This window comes from Copidosoma floridanum, unplaced genomic scaffold (genome assembly GCF_036245765.1).
Source record: "Copidosoma floridanum isolate Cflo_tuat_1 unplaced genomic scaffold, Cflo_Japanese_pri ptg000013l, whole genome shotgun sequence".
Lineage (NCBI taxonomy): Eukaryota > Metazoa > Arthropoda > Insecta > Hymenoptera > Encyrtidae > Copidosoma > Copidosoma floridanum.
In genome coordinates, this window is record NW_028321890.1 from 12,387,044 (window position 1) to 12,403,364 (window position 16,321).

The 16,321-nt window shown below is 43.8% G+C and overlaps 1 protein-coding gene across 1 annotated transcript in view; it reads left to right on the forward strand.

Moving 5' to 3' along the window:
* Nucleotides 1-16,321, forward strand: part of hh (hedgehog signaling protein) — an 86,429-nt gene that overhangs the window by 27,213 nt on the left and 42,895 nt on the right. Inside the window, exon 4 of the mRNA XM_089590671.1 lies at nt 3,595-3,990. Within this exon, the coding sequence (XP_089446797.1) occupies nt 3,595-3,990 (396 nt within the window). The remainder of the gene's footprint in view (nt 1-3,594; nt 3,991-16,321) is intronic.

The window sequence follows — 16,321 nt, forward strand, 5'->3', positions numbered from 1 at the left end:
AAAATAATACAAATGTTTGTAGAATCGTGATAAAGAGAACATAAAATATTATGTTTGGCATCTAATTTTATAAATCAAGAATACGTATATCAAAATTATACTTACAGTATCTTAAGTAAATAAAAAATCAAACCACGAAGTACGTGTTTCATATGTGCATTGAATGAATAGCATACCGCCTTACGGCATCAAAATAAATTTAATGTAAAAACTCGGAAAATACTGATCACATCAAATATTGAATTCATAAATAATAAAATTGTATCTGCACATGGAAAACATGTCATTTAAATATTATTTAAATTCTTTCACTTTTTAAAAATTAACACTAAAGTCAAAATGTTTTGTTACCTTTATTTAACTTGCTTGTGATAGGCAAGTACAAGTTCTTAAATTTTGGAGGTCCCATGTGGCGATAGCTCAGTGGTTGCAGTGATAGACTTCTACGCAGAAGGACCAAGGTTCAAATCTCTACTCATGCACAATTTAATTAATCTAATTATTCTATGATAGCTCGTCTATGATTGTTCAAAGTATTATGTAATATAGCAGATGTAAATTAATAATCCTCAATATTAATTGTAATTCAAATGATTTAGTTTATATAGTAAAATAAGATCTGCAACACATACATGAAATATTAATGGTTCAAACATTATTAAATGAAGATAACCCATTAAAATTGATATCAATGTCACCAAAAACAAAATCCGTAGGGTTATCAGGAGCACGACACGGGGGAAGAAGAGCCTTGGGTTTATTGCACAACAAAAAAAAGTTCCTAATATGATACCATGAATTTTTTATACAGGCATCGAAACGATTCAGTGAGCAGTTATGAAACTTGTTTCCAGTATGCGTTAAATTTCATGTAAAATTTAATAGAAAATCATATGGATAGTGTGTAATATTTATCTTTATGAAATTTAGTACATAAAAAAATATTTTAGGCCACAAGCATAAAAAAAATTTAATGTACGATTATGAAAGTTGTTTCCAGTCCATTTTTATAAAATTTAATGTTAATATATTTATTAGAGCGCGCGGTGGCTCAGTTGGCTAGGTCGTGGATTGGAATGCGGGAGACCGTGGTTCGATTCCCGGCCAGTACGACTTTTCAGGCAAGTACCTCTGTGATTTTTTACATGTGCTTTTTCACCACGCAATGCTCCTCGAGGAGGGTGTAGGCGACCTTCTCGCAGCAAAAATTGCCTAATTTCCCCCTACCCCCCTCCTGTAATGGAGGCCTCCCATCCCTTTCCTTATTCCCTTTCCCAAGTACTAAGTGCCCACAGTAGTGCCCTTATTAAAGGAGGCGGACGTATAGCACTATAATTTAAAAAAAAATATATATATATATTTATTACTTTAAGAATTCGTCAACATAAAATTGATTATTTTGCATTAAATATTAATGAGGCATGCATTGAATAAATTTAATGTGCGTTCCTGGAAGATGTTTCCAGTACATTTGCATGATATTTTTTGTAAAATTTTTTTACAGTGATGGGATTCAAGTTAGTTTTACACCAAAAACAAATGATTTGTGGGTGATTACTTTTTTTTCTCTGGTAATAATGTAAAACTTTCCTGTGAAGTAGTCGTACCTAAAATTTATCTTTTCTAAAAGAGAGCACGTAAAAGTTCAAGAGAAAATGGATATTGAAGAAACCTATTTTACTCGCTTTATTTCATGTTCTTTGTAAACTCAGGCAACTTCTTTGACAAGAGAAGTTTAAATCATAAATATGTTGATGTATCGTTCGGTAAATTGTTACCAAAAATTTATCGATTCTCCAGCTTTCTCATTCATTAAATAATATTTCGAATAAAATGATAAATCGTACGAGTATATGGAAAATCATATTTCGATTCGTTTCTAATACTAGGGGTGAATGACCCAATTACCCGATTCAACATAAATAACAATCAATCTAGAATCATACTTTACATCATGAAATACATAATTATGTAACTAAATATTTTTCAACGAATCTAACCTACAAAATTTAGTATTTATTCGCAATAATTGAATCTGAGCTTCAACGTGAAAACCCTTTGGAAGATGCCAATGCAGTAATATAAGAAAATGATATCAACACTAAAATAATTTTTAAAAAATACTAAAAAAATTAGTAATATAACAGAAAAATGTTGTAGGCTTTAATCGTACAAGATGCTGCAGTTAAAGATAAAATTAAACTTTAATTTACATCGAAAAGCATACAGAAAGAAACAATTTTGCACAGTCGAAAATTTCATGTGCAATAATTGTGTCATTTACCCCTACGCCCAGGCAATGATCTTTTGCGAAATTTTTCGTATTCGCAGAATGATGCGGTCCATCATTATTCACAGCTCAAGCCGTAGAAAACAAATGGAAAAAACATCGGATGCGTGATCGCGGGGATTACACGGCAAATGGACAGAAGCTACCGAAGTGAACCAAAGGAGTACATACACGTATGACTTTATGTGTATATAATACAGACTGCAGACACAGGCACAAGAGAAAGGGAGTACACACACACACACACACATGTATATATATATGTATATATATATATATATGTGTGTGTATATTTAATATTGTGTACAGAACCGGTGAGGAGATTGGCCATCCGAGTGCCCTGACTCACTGGGCCGGAGCCCCAACGGGGTTTCCTCGCTCCTTACACCTGTCCTCGGCCCGAAGGTCCGCCTACTGGCCAATAGCATGGCACCGGCCCCCACCAAGATCCACGGCTCGACTGGTGGGGGTCCGGCCACGCAAAAGCTTGTCTCTCAGCGTTTCCCACCTTCGAAAAAGCTTTCGCACGCCGTTCAGAGGCGCATTGGGGAGAAGCCCCCCCCTCCCCTTTCTCCCTTCTCCGCCCTCTCGTTCGGTCTCTCTCTTTCCTGCCCACCTTGTTGCGGGGCTGCAAAGCTCACCGGGATCGGGTCGCTTGCTGGCTCGCGTGGCCGACGACCTTGTCGCTCAGTCGTCGCTCCGTCGCCGGCGCATCGAGAGATATATACATATTTTTTTTTTCCGTACTCGTCGTTGTGGAATAGCCCCAAGAAATATATATACATATACATATATATATATACGTCCAAAAAACAAGGTGCTACGCAAGCACTTGATTTTCGAAATTTCAAGTACACCCCTTGTACTAACCAACGAATCGAATTTTTGACGAAACATTGTGTATTTTCCAACGTCAAAGTCGCGCGACCGCGAGTGAGCGGCGCCGTGTGACGGATTACAATCACACGGGATCTAGTGTGGTGAAATGTGAAAAAATATCGATAACAGGAGGGCAACGCACCCTACCCCCAAAAATCATCGTATCAAACATACAAACACACAAACAAACATATAACATCGGTGTAGCCAGCGGAGAGAGCATAACCGGTGCGCAGGCACACGGACAGCGGTCAGACTGTCCGATCGGTAATGCCCGGAGCTGGGCAACGGAGATGCTGCTCCAGTGACAGCTGCTGTAGTCAGGTGCAGATGCTGCGGCAGGACTGGACTGCAAAGCGGTAGAAGCCGAAGAGGTGGTGGAGGGGGTGTGGGTCGTGTGTGTGTGTGCTTGTTGGTGTCGGCAGTTGTGGTGTGCTGCCAGTAGTGGTGGTGGTGTTGGTGGTGGCGGTGGTGGTGGTGCAGGGAGCGGAGGTGGCGGTGGTGGTGCGTTACCCATGCCGCTGGGGGCCCCGAGGCGGCGGCTCCTGGCCGCTCTGCTGCTGGCCGGGCTGGCTGGACTTGCGCTTGGCTGCGGCCCGGGCAGGGGTGGCGGCCGTCGGCCGATACTGCGCAAGCTCACGCCCCTTGTCTTCAAACAGCACGTGCCCAACGTCAGCGAGAACACCCTACCGGCGAGCGGCCGTAGCGAGGGCAGGGTGTCGCGCAACGATAAGCGCTTCCGCGATCTCGTGCCCAACTACAACGCGGACATTATATTCAAGGACGAGGAGGGCACGGGCGCCGATCGGCTTATGACCCAGGTAAGTCTTATCATCATTGATCAACCTTTTTTTTTCTTCTTCTTTATTTCCTCTATATCCCCAATGCTCTCATCATTGTACCCAAACTTGCGATTCGCACATTTTCGATGTTCAGTATATGGTTGACGTGTACTCCGAATTAGACCAATGAGGCATCACTTGTTTCCATCCTCGCAGGAATCATTTACCAGTGCGTCGAATCTGACGTGTTTAGAGTTTTCTACGTGACCCTTTAAAGACCGTCTTAGTCGTAGAAAATCGTCCCGTAAGTCGCTCGGTCACCGTGGGCTAACTTTCCCACGCGAAACACGCGCATCAGGCAGCGTATAAAAACGTCAAAACGTCGGTGCACTTGAAAAGGGCTCATTTGGGTAAAATAACAAAAAGAAAAAAAAAAAAAAAAAAAAGAGCCCCTTGAACGGAGCTCGAGAGAAAATGATAATTCACCCGATATGACAAATAATCGAGCCGGCTTCTCAGAAGGATTCCTGCGTCAAATAGCGTGTGCCCCGCGTTGTGTAAATTTGTCCGGCCTGGCTCTAAAAGTCCCTGCAACTGCACCATATAACACAATCGAGAAGTTTCATTATTCGAGAACGGCGACGACGTCGTCTTTGGGGCTGCGAGGCAATATACAGTCTCCCTCGCCCTCTCCTCCCTCATAAATAATTTATACCGAAAGCACGCCGAAGCGCACGGCCAAGCAGCAACGAGCGTCGTCGTTACGGGACGAGATCGTCAAACTTTACGATGCAATAAGCCAGAAATACATTTATGAACTTTCGATGGACTTTTACCTGCCGACCGTATATTACAATGTACAATGTAGGGAAGATATCATACCTACCCCGGCGCAAGCTCGGCTCCGCCAATAAATCCCGTGCCGTCGGAAAGGGGCCGCCGATATGTATACACGCGTACCGTTTCTCCTTCGTCTTCGTTTTCCTGGCAAAGCGCTCCCTTTTTCGCGTCCGTGTGTATTTACACGGTGCGTAAAAACGTTTATACCTGTGTAGAGGCCGGTTCCTTTAGTCGATCAAGCCCGGCAAACAGTAAATATTGAAAAATTCCATTTTCACGCTAAACCGCGGAGAAAAGAGAGGAGCACGTACATGTGAACAGGTGCGCGAGAGCGGCTCTGTACTGTTTCGTCGGTGTTGTCACAACGCGCGCGCCTCTTCGTGTGTTTGCTCTTCGTTTCGCGCGTCTTTGTCAACCAATCGTGCCCCCCTCCCCCCCCTCCGATGCGTAACATACATTTTCGCGCTCCATTGTACCATATAATTGACGCTCGTAATACATATATGTACACGCGAAACTATAGATTATAGAGTCCATATAAATATAGGGTCACACGTTCCCAGCGCCCGAACGGTTTGATGGGTGAAATGGCGCGCTCAGTGTGCTCCCGAGTTCAACTTTCCTAAACTACCCTTGTAATTTTATTGAGTAATCCTTGTAGTAAACGGTTTTTCATTGAGTGTCCACATTTTATTGCCCCGCATTTTTTGTACGTATTTGTCGTGCACCACAGTGCTAATCATCGGGGATGAAAATAAGGGAAAAAAATGCGCGTTCGTAAATCCGTGCCCCAAAGACCAATCCCTCGTACAAACAAACAAACAAATGGTCCAAACGTGCAGAGAATAAGGGAAAAAAGGCGTCTCGTTGCTGCCGATGGTGATATACCTGGTTGGTCGTAACAACAGATCAGCCGGTGCCTAAGCGCACGACTCATGGCACATTAAACACGAGATAAGGATAACAGCAGCTGTATCCGGCGTGAGCTGCATCGCGCGTATACGTATATGGATTATTTTCGTTCACCTCTCGGTGTTGTTCTTATCTGCCGGGGCGCCGCCGTCAATCGCGTGCGCCTTGGCCGATGGCGTTGCCGCCGCTGTTTGCGGAAGGTCTTAAGGGAGCCCTCTAATGCGCGCCCAACAAGATAACGCCTTTCTCCCAAACAATGGTGCATCGGCAAAAAACCAAACCAAACTATACCTACACACAAGCATACACCATGTTTGTGCGACGGGGCATAAGCAACGTCGCGCTAACTAATCGTCCCGTGTGAAGTAAGCAGGGGTACATCCCAAGCTTATGGTTAATGATGCGTATTGGGTTCACGTGCTCGGGGATGTATCGTCCCCCCAAGCGCATCATCAAGCGGCGTTTTATTTTTTTTATCCAGTGATTATCGAGAGCGCTTTGGCCGGCCTTGGCGCGATGGGAGTCACGGCACGTACACGTAACTCGTGTACACATTTGTATCATTGTGGCCGCATACGCGCTTCAGAGAACGAGATAAGACTGCAGCTGCGCCCCATGTAACGTATACATATACGTGTATATAATATAATGCACTGGTGACGCGCAGATAAACGCGTCGTGTGTGTTGTGCACACGCCATTCTTGGCTGCTGCTCATCATGGGAGATAAGACGTACTCGTGTACCTAAGCTTATATTCATGAAGTATATAGGTACATGATATAGTGCAACTGTCATCCTCGCACGTGACTGCGCATAATTGCAGGTATAAGTGAGCGTTGGAAGTGTACAAATTGCGTATCTCGGTGATATGTGTCGTTTTTCGCGATAGTTAATCGACGCGCGTCATCTAGTGCCCATAACGACGACACATATAGTAATTTATTTGTGCCCTGGTTCTTCTATTCGCTCTACAGATAGTAGGGATTACGTGAGCGTGCAGCCTGTGTTTGCGCAGTTTTTATTGCTGTCACACTGAGAGAAAGATTTGTTTATACTATCAACGTACAAGTATGTCAACAGAAAATTAGTTTAAATGTTTTTATAACTTTTTAAATTTTAACTACACCCAAACGGCATGTTGATAGTTAACGTTGAACCTGCGCCGTCTTAGATGGCACCACACGGGATACACATTATACGTAAGTTAATAGATAACATATGAAGTTAATTACTTACAAGTCCTTCTCTCAGTGAATGATAGAAGCTCCATTTCTCTAACCTGAAAAGTATACGATCGGCGTCAACCCGTCCAGTCCCTTATTTGTGTGTACAACTAATAGAGCAGCAGTACATCAACGTACCAGAAAAACGTAGAGCGAAAAAAACGGCACCCAAACATACAGTTGCTCGAACAAATCCATGTTAAAACCGCCTCTACTGCTCTTAGCTAAATAAATTTGACAGTTTATTAGTAAAATTTTCTCAATTCCGATCTTTTGATACTCGACGTGTACGGGATTACTCGTATTGTAGTCGTTTCTTTGAGACAAAGGTGAAATATTTTCTTTCTTTGTTTTTAATTGGTGACCTACGAATGCACAAGACTTCATCCATCACTTGATGTCCATATTGTTGCAAACTTCATTTTGAGTACCTATTTTTGTTTTCCAAGAGATAACGTTTTGCATAAACTACCTATTGCTCGAAAGGAGAAAAAAATGCAATCGCGGAGAATCAGGTGCGTGTGAAAACTACCACAAATTATTTCACCACGTGTACTATTAGTTTGGAAAATTCTTTAATTTCTTTTCTCGCCCTCTCTCTCCAAATGTGCAAGTATTTTTACAAGATATCTTCTCAACGTATGCGTCAACAAACTACTTAAGCACGAACAATAGTATACCAAGAGCGCAGCAGAGCGGCTTCTAGTGTTGGCACGACTCGCGAATCTAATCACCCGCCGCTGGTGCTGGTGCACGCGAGCAGTCGACGGGAGAGTAAATCCCGAGAGGGACTCGAATGAAAAAAAGGGAGAAAGAAATAAGAGAGAGAGAGAGAAGGATGAGGAAAGCGAGAGGGCGAGCGCGGAGGAAAAAAGGAACCAACAACAAAAGCCGAGGAGGCGAGCACAAGCCCCCCCCCCGCTCCTTAAGGGGAGCTTTATCGCGCGCACGACTGCAAAAACCCGTTCGAGAGAAAACAATAATCCGCGAGAGCAAGAGTGTGTTGTATACTTGTGTCGCGGTATATCGGCTCTCCGACTGGTACACACAGCAAAGTTAGTTGGCACAACAGCGGAGGTTACTCGTATCGGGTGGGCGACCAGAAATCGGTCACGCACCCCTACCACCCCGTCCGCGAGAGACGAGCGTAAAAATCGGCGCCACTCGAGTAAATTGCCCACAGGTATAAGTACCTATCAACCTGCGCGCGCGAGCATTGACGGCCAAATACATCACAATAATGGCAATGATGGACGCCCGCGAGGAGAGGAAGTTGGTGTATATATATACACGTATATAGGAAGGGGGAGGCATGCAACGCGCCAACTATACATGGGGGCCCGCCGATCCCACCTGAGCCAGCCAACGCTCTCTCTCTCTCTCTCTCTAAGTGATTGTGGGTAGGTTTATGGCGGCCATAACCGGTGTTTGGTTTGGCGCATTAAGGCTCCTCCAATTACGGCAAATAAACCTAATGACAACAGCTACGCCAACAACAACAATGGGGCTCAAACTCTCTCTCTCTCTCTCTCAGTCTCCTTTTTTTCATCCATCTCGACTCTTTTGAGAAACTTTTTTTTGCTTCGCTTTGCTGAGCGCAGTTCAAGTGTGCACAATAAGTACCCACTTACTCGCACCTTTTTTTTTTTTGTTGTTTTATAACTACTTTTTCCTTACCTCGGTTAGGCACAAAAGCGTGTACACGGCAGTTCCTTTTCGAGCGCCCTCCCCTGGCGCCGACGTAATGTGACGCAACTCGTTCACCGGAAGACAGCCTCCCACGACCCCCACCCCTCGGATCTCATTTTACGGTTTACTTGCGTGTATACGTTACAGTAACCGCTTGCTCGTGAGCTTATTACAGCGATGCTGACTTTTCGCGCCTCGTTGGTGATTACGCGTGGATAAGTTTCACGGTTCAATTGTACAAGCGTCACCCAACTTGGCGCGTAATCGAGGAAAAACAGTATCACAATTGCGTCACTCACCTCGTTAGGATCAACGGAGTGCGCGTATACGTTTTTACAACAGAGCCGGTCATTGAATTCGTTTAGTGGCGCATATAAAAGCGCGTTTAGCAGAGTATCAACAGGTTGCGAGGAGCGAACGTGCCCATGACAACTACGTACAATTGTGTATATGCGGAGCGAAATCCGAGCCTCCCCCTTTCGTGACTCGACGGTCCACAGGCACATGTACCTAGACGTATATCGTTGCGTAAAATATATGCGTTACAAAGGTGCAAAGTAGACTCGTGTGCTGATGTTTACGCGTGCACTCGCACGAGCGTTGCTGCAATTGCAATTATCAGCAGCAGGTGCGAGTACGTAAAACTGTACTCATACCCAGACTTTGTAAGTTTGCTGCGGTAAGTGCGCCAGTTTTTGCGAAACTACACGTCGAGGTATGAATCATGTACTTCATACGTATATACCGAGGTATATACCCAATAATATTGTGCTGCAAAGAGCTCGAGCTCCGTACCTTATCGTGTAACCTGTTACCTGCACTATACACGTAAGCACCCTCGTTTAAAGCACATCCCAGGAGGAGGCAACAGGTCGTTCAAAGCTCGCTGGTAACGCGACACCTTTTCTACCTTGCACTCGACACCCCAGCCGTATTGTACTCCCTAAGGTGACTTGCGGACGCACCAAGGCGCGCTTTGGTTAAATTAAACGGTTATTTCCGAAGACGATGAAATAGCTAAATTGACGAATCATGAGAGCACGAACGTAAATCCATGACTTTTGCAATTTTTCATTCTTTTTTAAGCGTCAATATACTGATACTATTGTGCGGGTGATAACTGGAGTTCACATTACAGGAAAAAAGTAATAAAGTTGCGGGTGATGGATTAAAACCACCATCTGGGGTTGGAATTGAGCGGCAGATTAGACAATACCAGCAACTAGTATAAACAATAGCTTGCAAGCGCGTGATAACGTATACACATGCACATGGTGGTCGTAAAATCTGTGTACGTGATGGACAGTGTTGAAAATAGCACTTGTTTAAGAAAATAGCCGCATGTTTGGTTTTTCCACCATTGCAGGATCACGTCGTTTAGATTACTTTTTGGGAAAAAAACATATTTCCAGACGAAGAGAAAATTCGTTGCCTGGGCATTGGACGGACGAAAATATCAACACCATAATCTGTCGCATTTTGCAAAACAATATTTTTACAATATTATTGTCATGTATACACACAGTATTTGCGTGTTGTTTTTTGACGAATAAAATTTGTGATCCAAAAAGTCATGCTCAACGGTATCGATAAAAAAAATATTTACATTACGCTGGGGCTGAAAATGACATTTTACACCACATGACGATTGTACGTTCACTTGAATTAAAATACACTGCAGTTAATCACCCGCGTCAACGTCAACAGAATTCCGCTACCCTTCAAACAGGGGAAGGGGAGAGGGGTAAGTACTGAGAACGCATATACGTACAGACCTGAGTACTTATCGCAGATCTAAAAAAAAAAAAAAAAAGAATAACCTTAAGTGACGTCAAATGATAAAACACTGTTGCGATAAGGGAGGCTTGAACGTAAATAAGTACAAACTTCAGCGTAACAAGTCGTCGACGTCGTCTCGTTTTATTGCGTGTCTCGGTGTCAGACGCACATTATGTATAGCCACCGCACGCGTGCTCATCAATATAAAAACAATTCGTCGTAACTGCAAGTTTTGTCTATATATAGGTATTAGGCGTGCGTGTTTTATCTTCGTTTCTGCTGCTTCAAGTAACAGTACCCGTACAAATATAATATGCTTCCACGGTACGCAAAGCGACACGCGTTCAGAGCTACTTACTCTTGAATTTGATCCACAAATCACCGAGCGCACTCCATACTCGCATTTAGATATGCACAAAGTACACTCGCATAGTATTTATATTACGCAAATATGGACAACGTTCCATTCATCGGGACTGCGCAGATGTATATATATATGTGCTTGTTGTAGGTACACATGCGATGCAGAGCCGAAACGTGAGGAGAGTCAATAAAGCCATTGAAGCCGTCGGGACCGCGAGAAACGAATGATCTCGCACGGCGCGACGCACCTACTTTCGGGGGTCTATAAAATCCGAGATTTCCGAGGACGTGCCTGTAAACGCGGGTGTCGCTTATATACGGTACATACACACACACAATTTCATATGTACATGATGTACTGAGTGATGAGTGTGCGAGAAACGAAGGGCTTGTAATGGAGGGAGTGCATATTATGTTGTGAGGCCAATGCGAGAAGTACGATTGGATGATTTGCACATGGCGAATGCGGAGGAGTGTCGTGCATTTTGACAATGCCATATGTGTATATGTATATGGACGAGGGTAAGAGATCGGCAGACGTTATGGCGTACGGCTGTGATTTAGTTATTTGTCAGGTACGATGTATTCGTAAAAGTACCTCTTAGGTATATATATATGAACGAGCACAGGCGTAAATCATTAGCGCGACTATAAATGTGACATATACGTTATATATGTGTACACATACAGGTAGATGCATCATTGATTTATTTTATCCCGAAAACATCAATTAATTATGGTTCATTTGCATCCACGTCTCCCAAGTATTGTTAGGGGGAATTTAATTTTAATTAACAATATAATTGTATGCCTCTACATGAGTGTACTCGTTCTTGGTCAAAGAGATCGGAAGTTACATGAAATATACGACGTATTGTTCGATGAACGCAAAAAATTCCGTGGCTTTAAAACTATACCCCCCAACTTTCTTTGATTAACAAAAATCATGTACAGGTACATACTTATTGTTTACCGGTTTCTTGTTAGCTCATGGGCGTATCTTGCGCGTACAATGCACGTTACCACGCATGAATGGGCGAGCGTATTGTAGCCGCCGTAAAATCGCAATTGCACGGTCATAATATTTATTCCGTCCGATGAGTCATAATATACGCGTGTATATTCATAGAGCACACGCGTGTACGTGTGTATGTAATACAACGAGATGGCAATAACTCCGGTAATGTACCTGCGCAAGCTCGGTTGTTTGCTTACGCTCCTTCGTTTCTTCGTGTTTTTCCGACAGTACGTCGCGCACTCGCTGCACGCGTATGGGTATAATATGTGTAATTCACGATTGCGGCGCTTGATCGGCATGGCTGCCGATTTTTTAAGCCACTCTTACAATACCGCGTTGAGTATATACACGGATAACAGGAGCGTTGTACCGAGGGTGGAATGTACTCGACATTCCATTACTCCGCACAAGCACTTATTCTCACTGAAATCTTTATTCCATAGCCTGAAGAATGCCGGCAAACATTTTTATGGGTTTTTCATTTATAATTCTCCACACGTATGGCTAACACAGCATACGTCATACTGCGTCGTACCATTCGTAAGAAAGTCGTCATTAATGCGTTTCTCGCTGAAAAAAGGGCGTAGGGAAGCGAAAGGTGGGCCAATCTCAAAAAGTAGTAAGTGTATAGTGTACAAGGCATATACAGACATGCAGGGTTTCGAAGGGAGTTACGCGTGATAGAGGTTAAAAAAACTTTGTGAAGGTCACGCTGAGGGGGAAACTGTGGAACACGTGGACTGTAGGGAGTAAAAGTAAAAAGTGGACACCTGAAAAAAATTTACCCCCGTACATTCGAATTCACGACCAAGTGTTCACATGTTATTGAAGTTAATTTGTTTCAATTGTTTGAAAAACCATACTGGTGGTAAATAGTTAGAAGATTCGTCGAGGTTTAATCGGTGCTCGGTTGAGAGAGAGAGAGGGAGTGCGCAGCCACAACAATGTCGGCCAGATATGCGCGGTGTACACTTTATGCATATACAATGTATAATATGCTGCGATAAAGGGAATAAGGATACGACTGGAAGGATGAATGGGCAATGGGAAGGGAGAGCAGCCCAAGAAAGGAAGAAAAAAATAATGGAGGGAGAAAGAGAGCTCGGACGCCATAATGTATGCACTGTTGCTGATGCAGTACTTATCCACCTGAGAATGTGTATATACATATGTATAAAAAGTAGCATACACGTATGGTGTACGAGACAAGCACAGGGAGGTATAGGTATCGCAGCATCATGCAACAGGGGTCAGAGAGAGAGCTCGGTCAAAGGAACGAAGGAACAAGCGAGCCAGCGAACGTCATGGCGCTCGCGGCTATATATACATATATATGTACACGTGGATATATGGCGATGAACCATCCTCCACCACAACCACCACCTCCTCCTCCTTTTTCTTTGGCTCTTCGTCTTCTCCTCCTCTTTTTTTCCGTTTCGTCGTCTTTTTATTCGTTTCCCCTTGCCTGCTTACATCCTTCCTTTCCTCTCTTGCTTGTAACCCATTCGCCTTTCCTTTTCTCCTTTGTGTCGGTCGTTTTTGCCGACTCCTCCACGGGCATGCCTGCTCCGCGTATATTGCGCACAACCGTGAATCCCATCCCCGTACGTATGGTTCGTGTACGCTTGAGGCTTATGCTCGCGGATCATACAGTACTCGCCAAGATAGCCCGCTTTCTTTGTGTACACACGGCAACAATTTTTTTTTCCTCTTAATTTTGTGGTCAACGTCGTGCCTTTGAGTCCAAAATGTCTTAGGAAAAATTTCATTGATAAAATCTGTATGTACAAATGCGGGGGTTACCGAGAACAACATAACCTACAATGTGTCACGTGCAAAAACAAGAGCAAAGGTGACAGCACGTCCATTGCTAGTAACACGTTGGAAACAAACGTCCAATACTTACTTGTAAAATGTAGATCCACGGGATTTAACAGCTTAAATTTCAGGAAACTTTAGCATACAGATGAAAGTTGGTACAAGGTTAACGGGGGTTACGTTTATCCATTTAAGGAGTAATGGGGTTACATGATTCGATTTGAGAGTTGACTTTTATTTTGATCATAATTATTATTTTCATTATTTTCACTTAGTTGAAGTCCAAAACATTTTTGTTCATGAATCATTTTTTATATTTACAATAATTTTTGTAATACACATTACACACGCCTGATTATTGTAGTCGAAAAAATAGTTTGTATTTTGATAGATGTGCAAATAATTGTGGCAATTAATACACTAATATACAATATTTGACCTTTTTTTTTTTTCTTATGGTAAGCCTTTTTTTATATCAAGTGCGATAATTGACTTTCAGAGCTAATCAGTCAAATATTGTGGGTTCCACGTGCACGAGAAAAAAATGTTTTCATTTAAAAAAAAGCTTTGTTTGGTAGGTCAATGTATCATTTAATGTGTATGTTAAGAATGTTTTAGTACTACTTAGAAAGGATGCTTTCGTCCAAATGAAAAAAAAAAACAATATTGCGCAACAATTGTCCGTTCGAAAAGCGTCTGCAGACAAAAGAGGTGAAAGGCGTGCAGCAACGGTGGTTCATAAAAGAAACGGTCAGCCGACTCGTCTTTACGTAATAAAATAGAATAAAATAAAAAAGAAAACTTCCGACACAGCGACTATCGTGGGCAAAATTCAAACAAGGCTGGCGACGCGCTGTAAATGTCGAAACCCCCGACGATCAAGTACTTTGAACAACGGATGATGAGGATGATACGGTATAATATAGGAACAAGCGATGCACACTTGTTTTTCGCGATTGGCAACATCATCATCGTGCATAATTATCGCAAGGACATTGAGCGCTCGATGTATGTTGGCAGCCCCGGTCTCGCTTATCGTGCATTTTCCAAAGTTTACAGAGATCCCACGTATATACCAGAGACAATGCCAATGATTCCCCCGCATAAAAAAATAATGGTACCACGAAGCAGACTTGGACTTGATTTCCAAAGCATACATTTCTACGGAGACTGCGCCTTTGTAATGGTACACGCGCCTGTGTACTCCGTTACAGGTGCCTCAAGCAATATACGTGCAGTAATAGAGAGGACAATCGATCGATGGATCGGCAAAAGATGCCGTATATATACGTACATCGCACGGCACGTGAGAGAGAGAGAGAGAGGACAATACCCAAAGCACAGACAGGACGGGTGTAGGCAGCCTGGACGCAAAAGCAGTGCGCGTAGCCACGTGTAAAGTGATCCCGGGACGGGACGGAGATGGAGAGAGACCACTTCCTTCCTCCCTCGTCCACAGTGCCCGATGGGCCACGGCATCATCACCACCACCGCCGACAGCGGATCCGATGACTTGAGGTCAGCGGGACAGAAGGGGGCCAACTCGCGAGAGGACGACGACGTGGGAAAGGATCGCGCGATGATATACTCCGCATACAATATATGTATAATCATACACCCGTATATATAAGCATACAGGCGATGGTAACGCACCCCGTTGCTGCATCGGATGCTGTCGTACCCCCCCCCCTCTACTTCTCGAATTCCTTGCGATCCTTTCGTTGGGGGGGGGGGGGGGTTCTTTTTCATCTTCGTTCCTTTTCAGTTCTGCTGCTACTGATGCTTATACGCGTTTTGCTTTTCTTTCGGGTATGCGAGCCTCTCTTCGATCACACAGGTGACGACCAACGGGCGGCTTCGATCTAATTAGCCGCGCGACATGTAAATCGAGCCGGGGGTGAGCATCCTCGGGTGTACCATGCCGTGCCGATCCATCATCGTTATACCGGTGATAAGCTGCGTCGTTTAGGGCCATCGAGGCTCCTTTCTTTTATTTCCCTTCGCCCCCAAATACCTGTCCTGCTCTTTTTTTGCCAATCGCGCTAGTTCCTGCTAACAGCTACATTCGTACATGGAGTGTAAGGTGGAGCCTTTGACAACCCAATGACTCGAAGCTGCTTCCAGATTTAGCCTGTACGTGTACATGGGGGAGTAAACGGGGCAGCAGCAAAGCCCTACTCTCTCGTTTGTGAGCGTGTTGATGTAACAACGGAGGGCACAAAATGAACGGCCAACACGTTGGTATATTGTATACTTAGGTATGAAGAAAAAACCCGTTCGGTGATTTATTCTGTTGTGATCTACGGCGGGACTCGAGTTGCCGTTGATTGTATCCGTGGATCGCGAGGGAGGAGAAAAAAAAATGAGTTCGCGGATGAGTGGGTGCGCGCGAGCGGTGTGTCATTAATTTTCGTGGAGCATACATGCACCGAGAGGCACTTAACGAAAATTCTGGCGTAAGCGTGAGCACCGATCGATTGTTCGCGCCTCCACAGCCAGTCGCATCGATCATCGGTTGTAGGGAAGAAAGAGCGTACGGCCTGTGTAATGATATATTATCAGAGAAGTAATACCACGAGACCTATGTATGGATGAGGGGGAAGTGTCGATCACGGGGCTACGAAAATCCTCTTTCCGCTTTACTGACGCGGTAATTGAATGCGTTGGCTCGCGTAAGTTGTACAAATACATTGCAGGTAATTGTACTCATAGGTTCGCGCTATCATA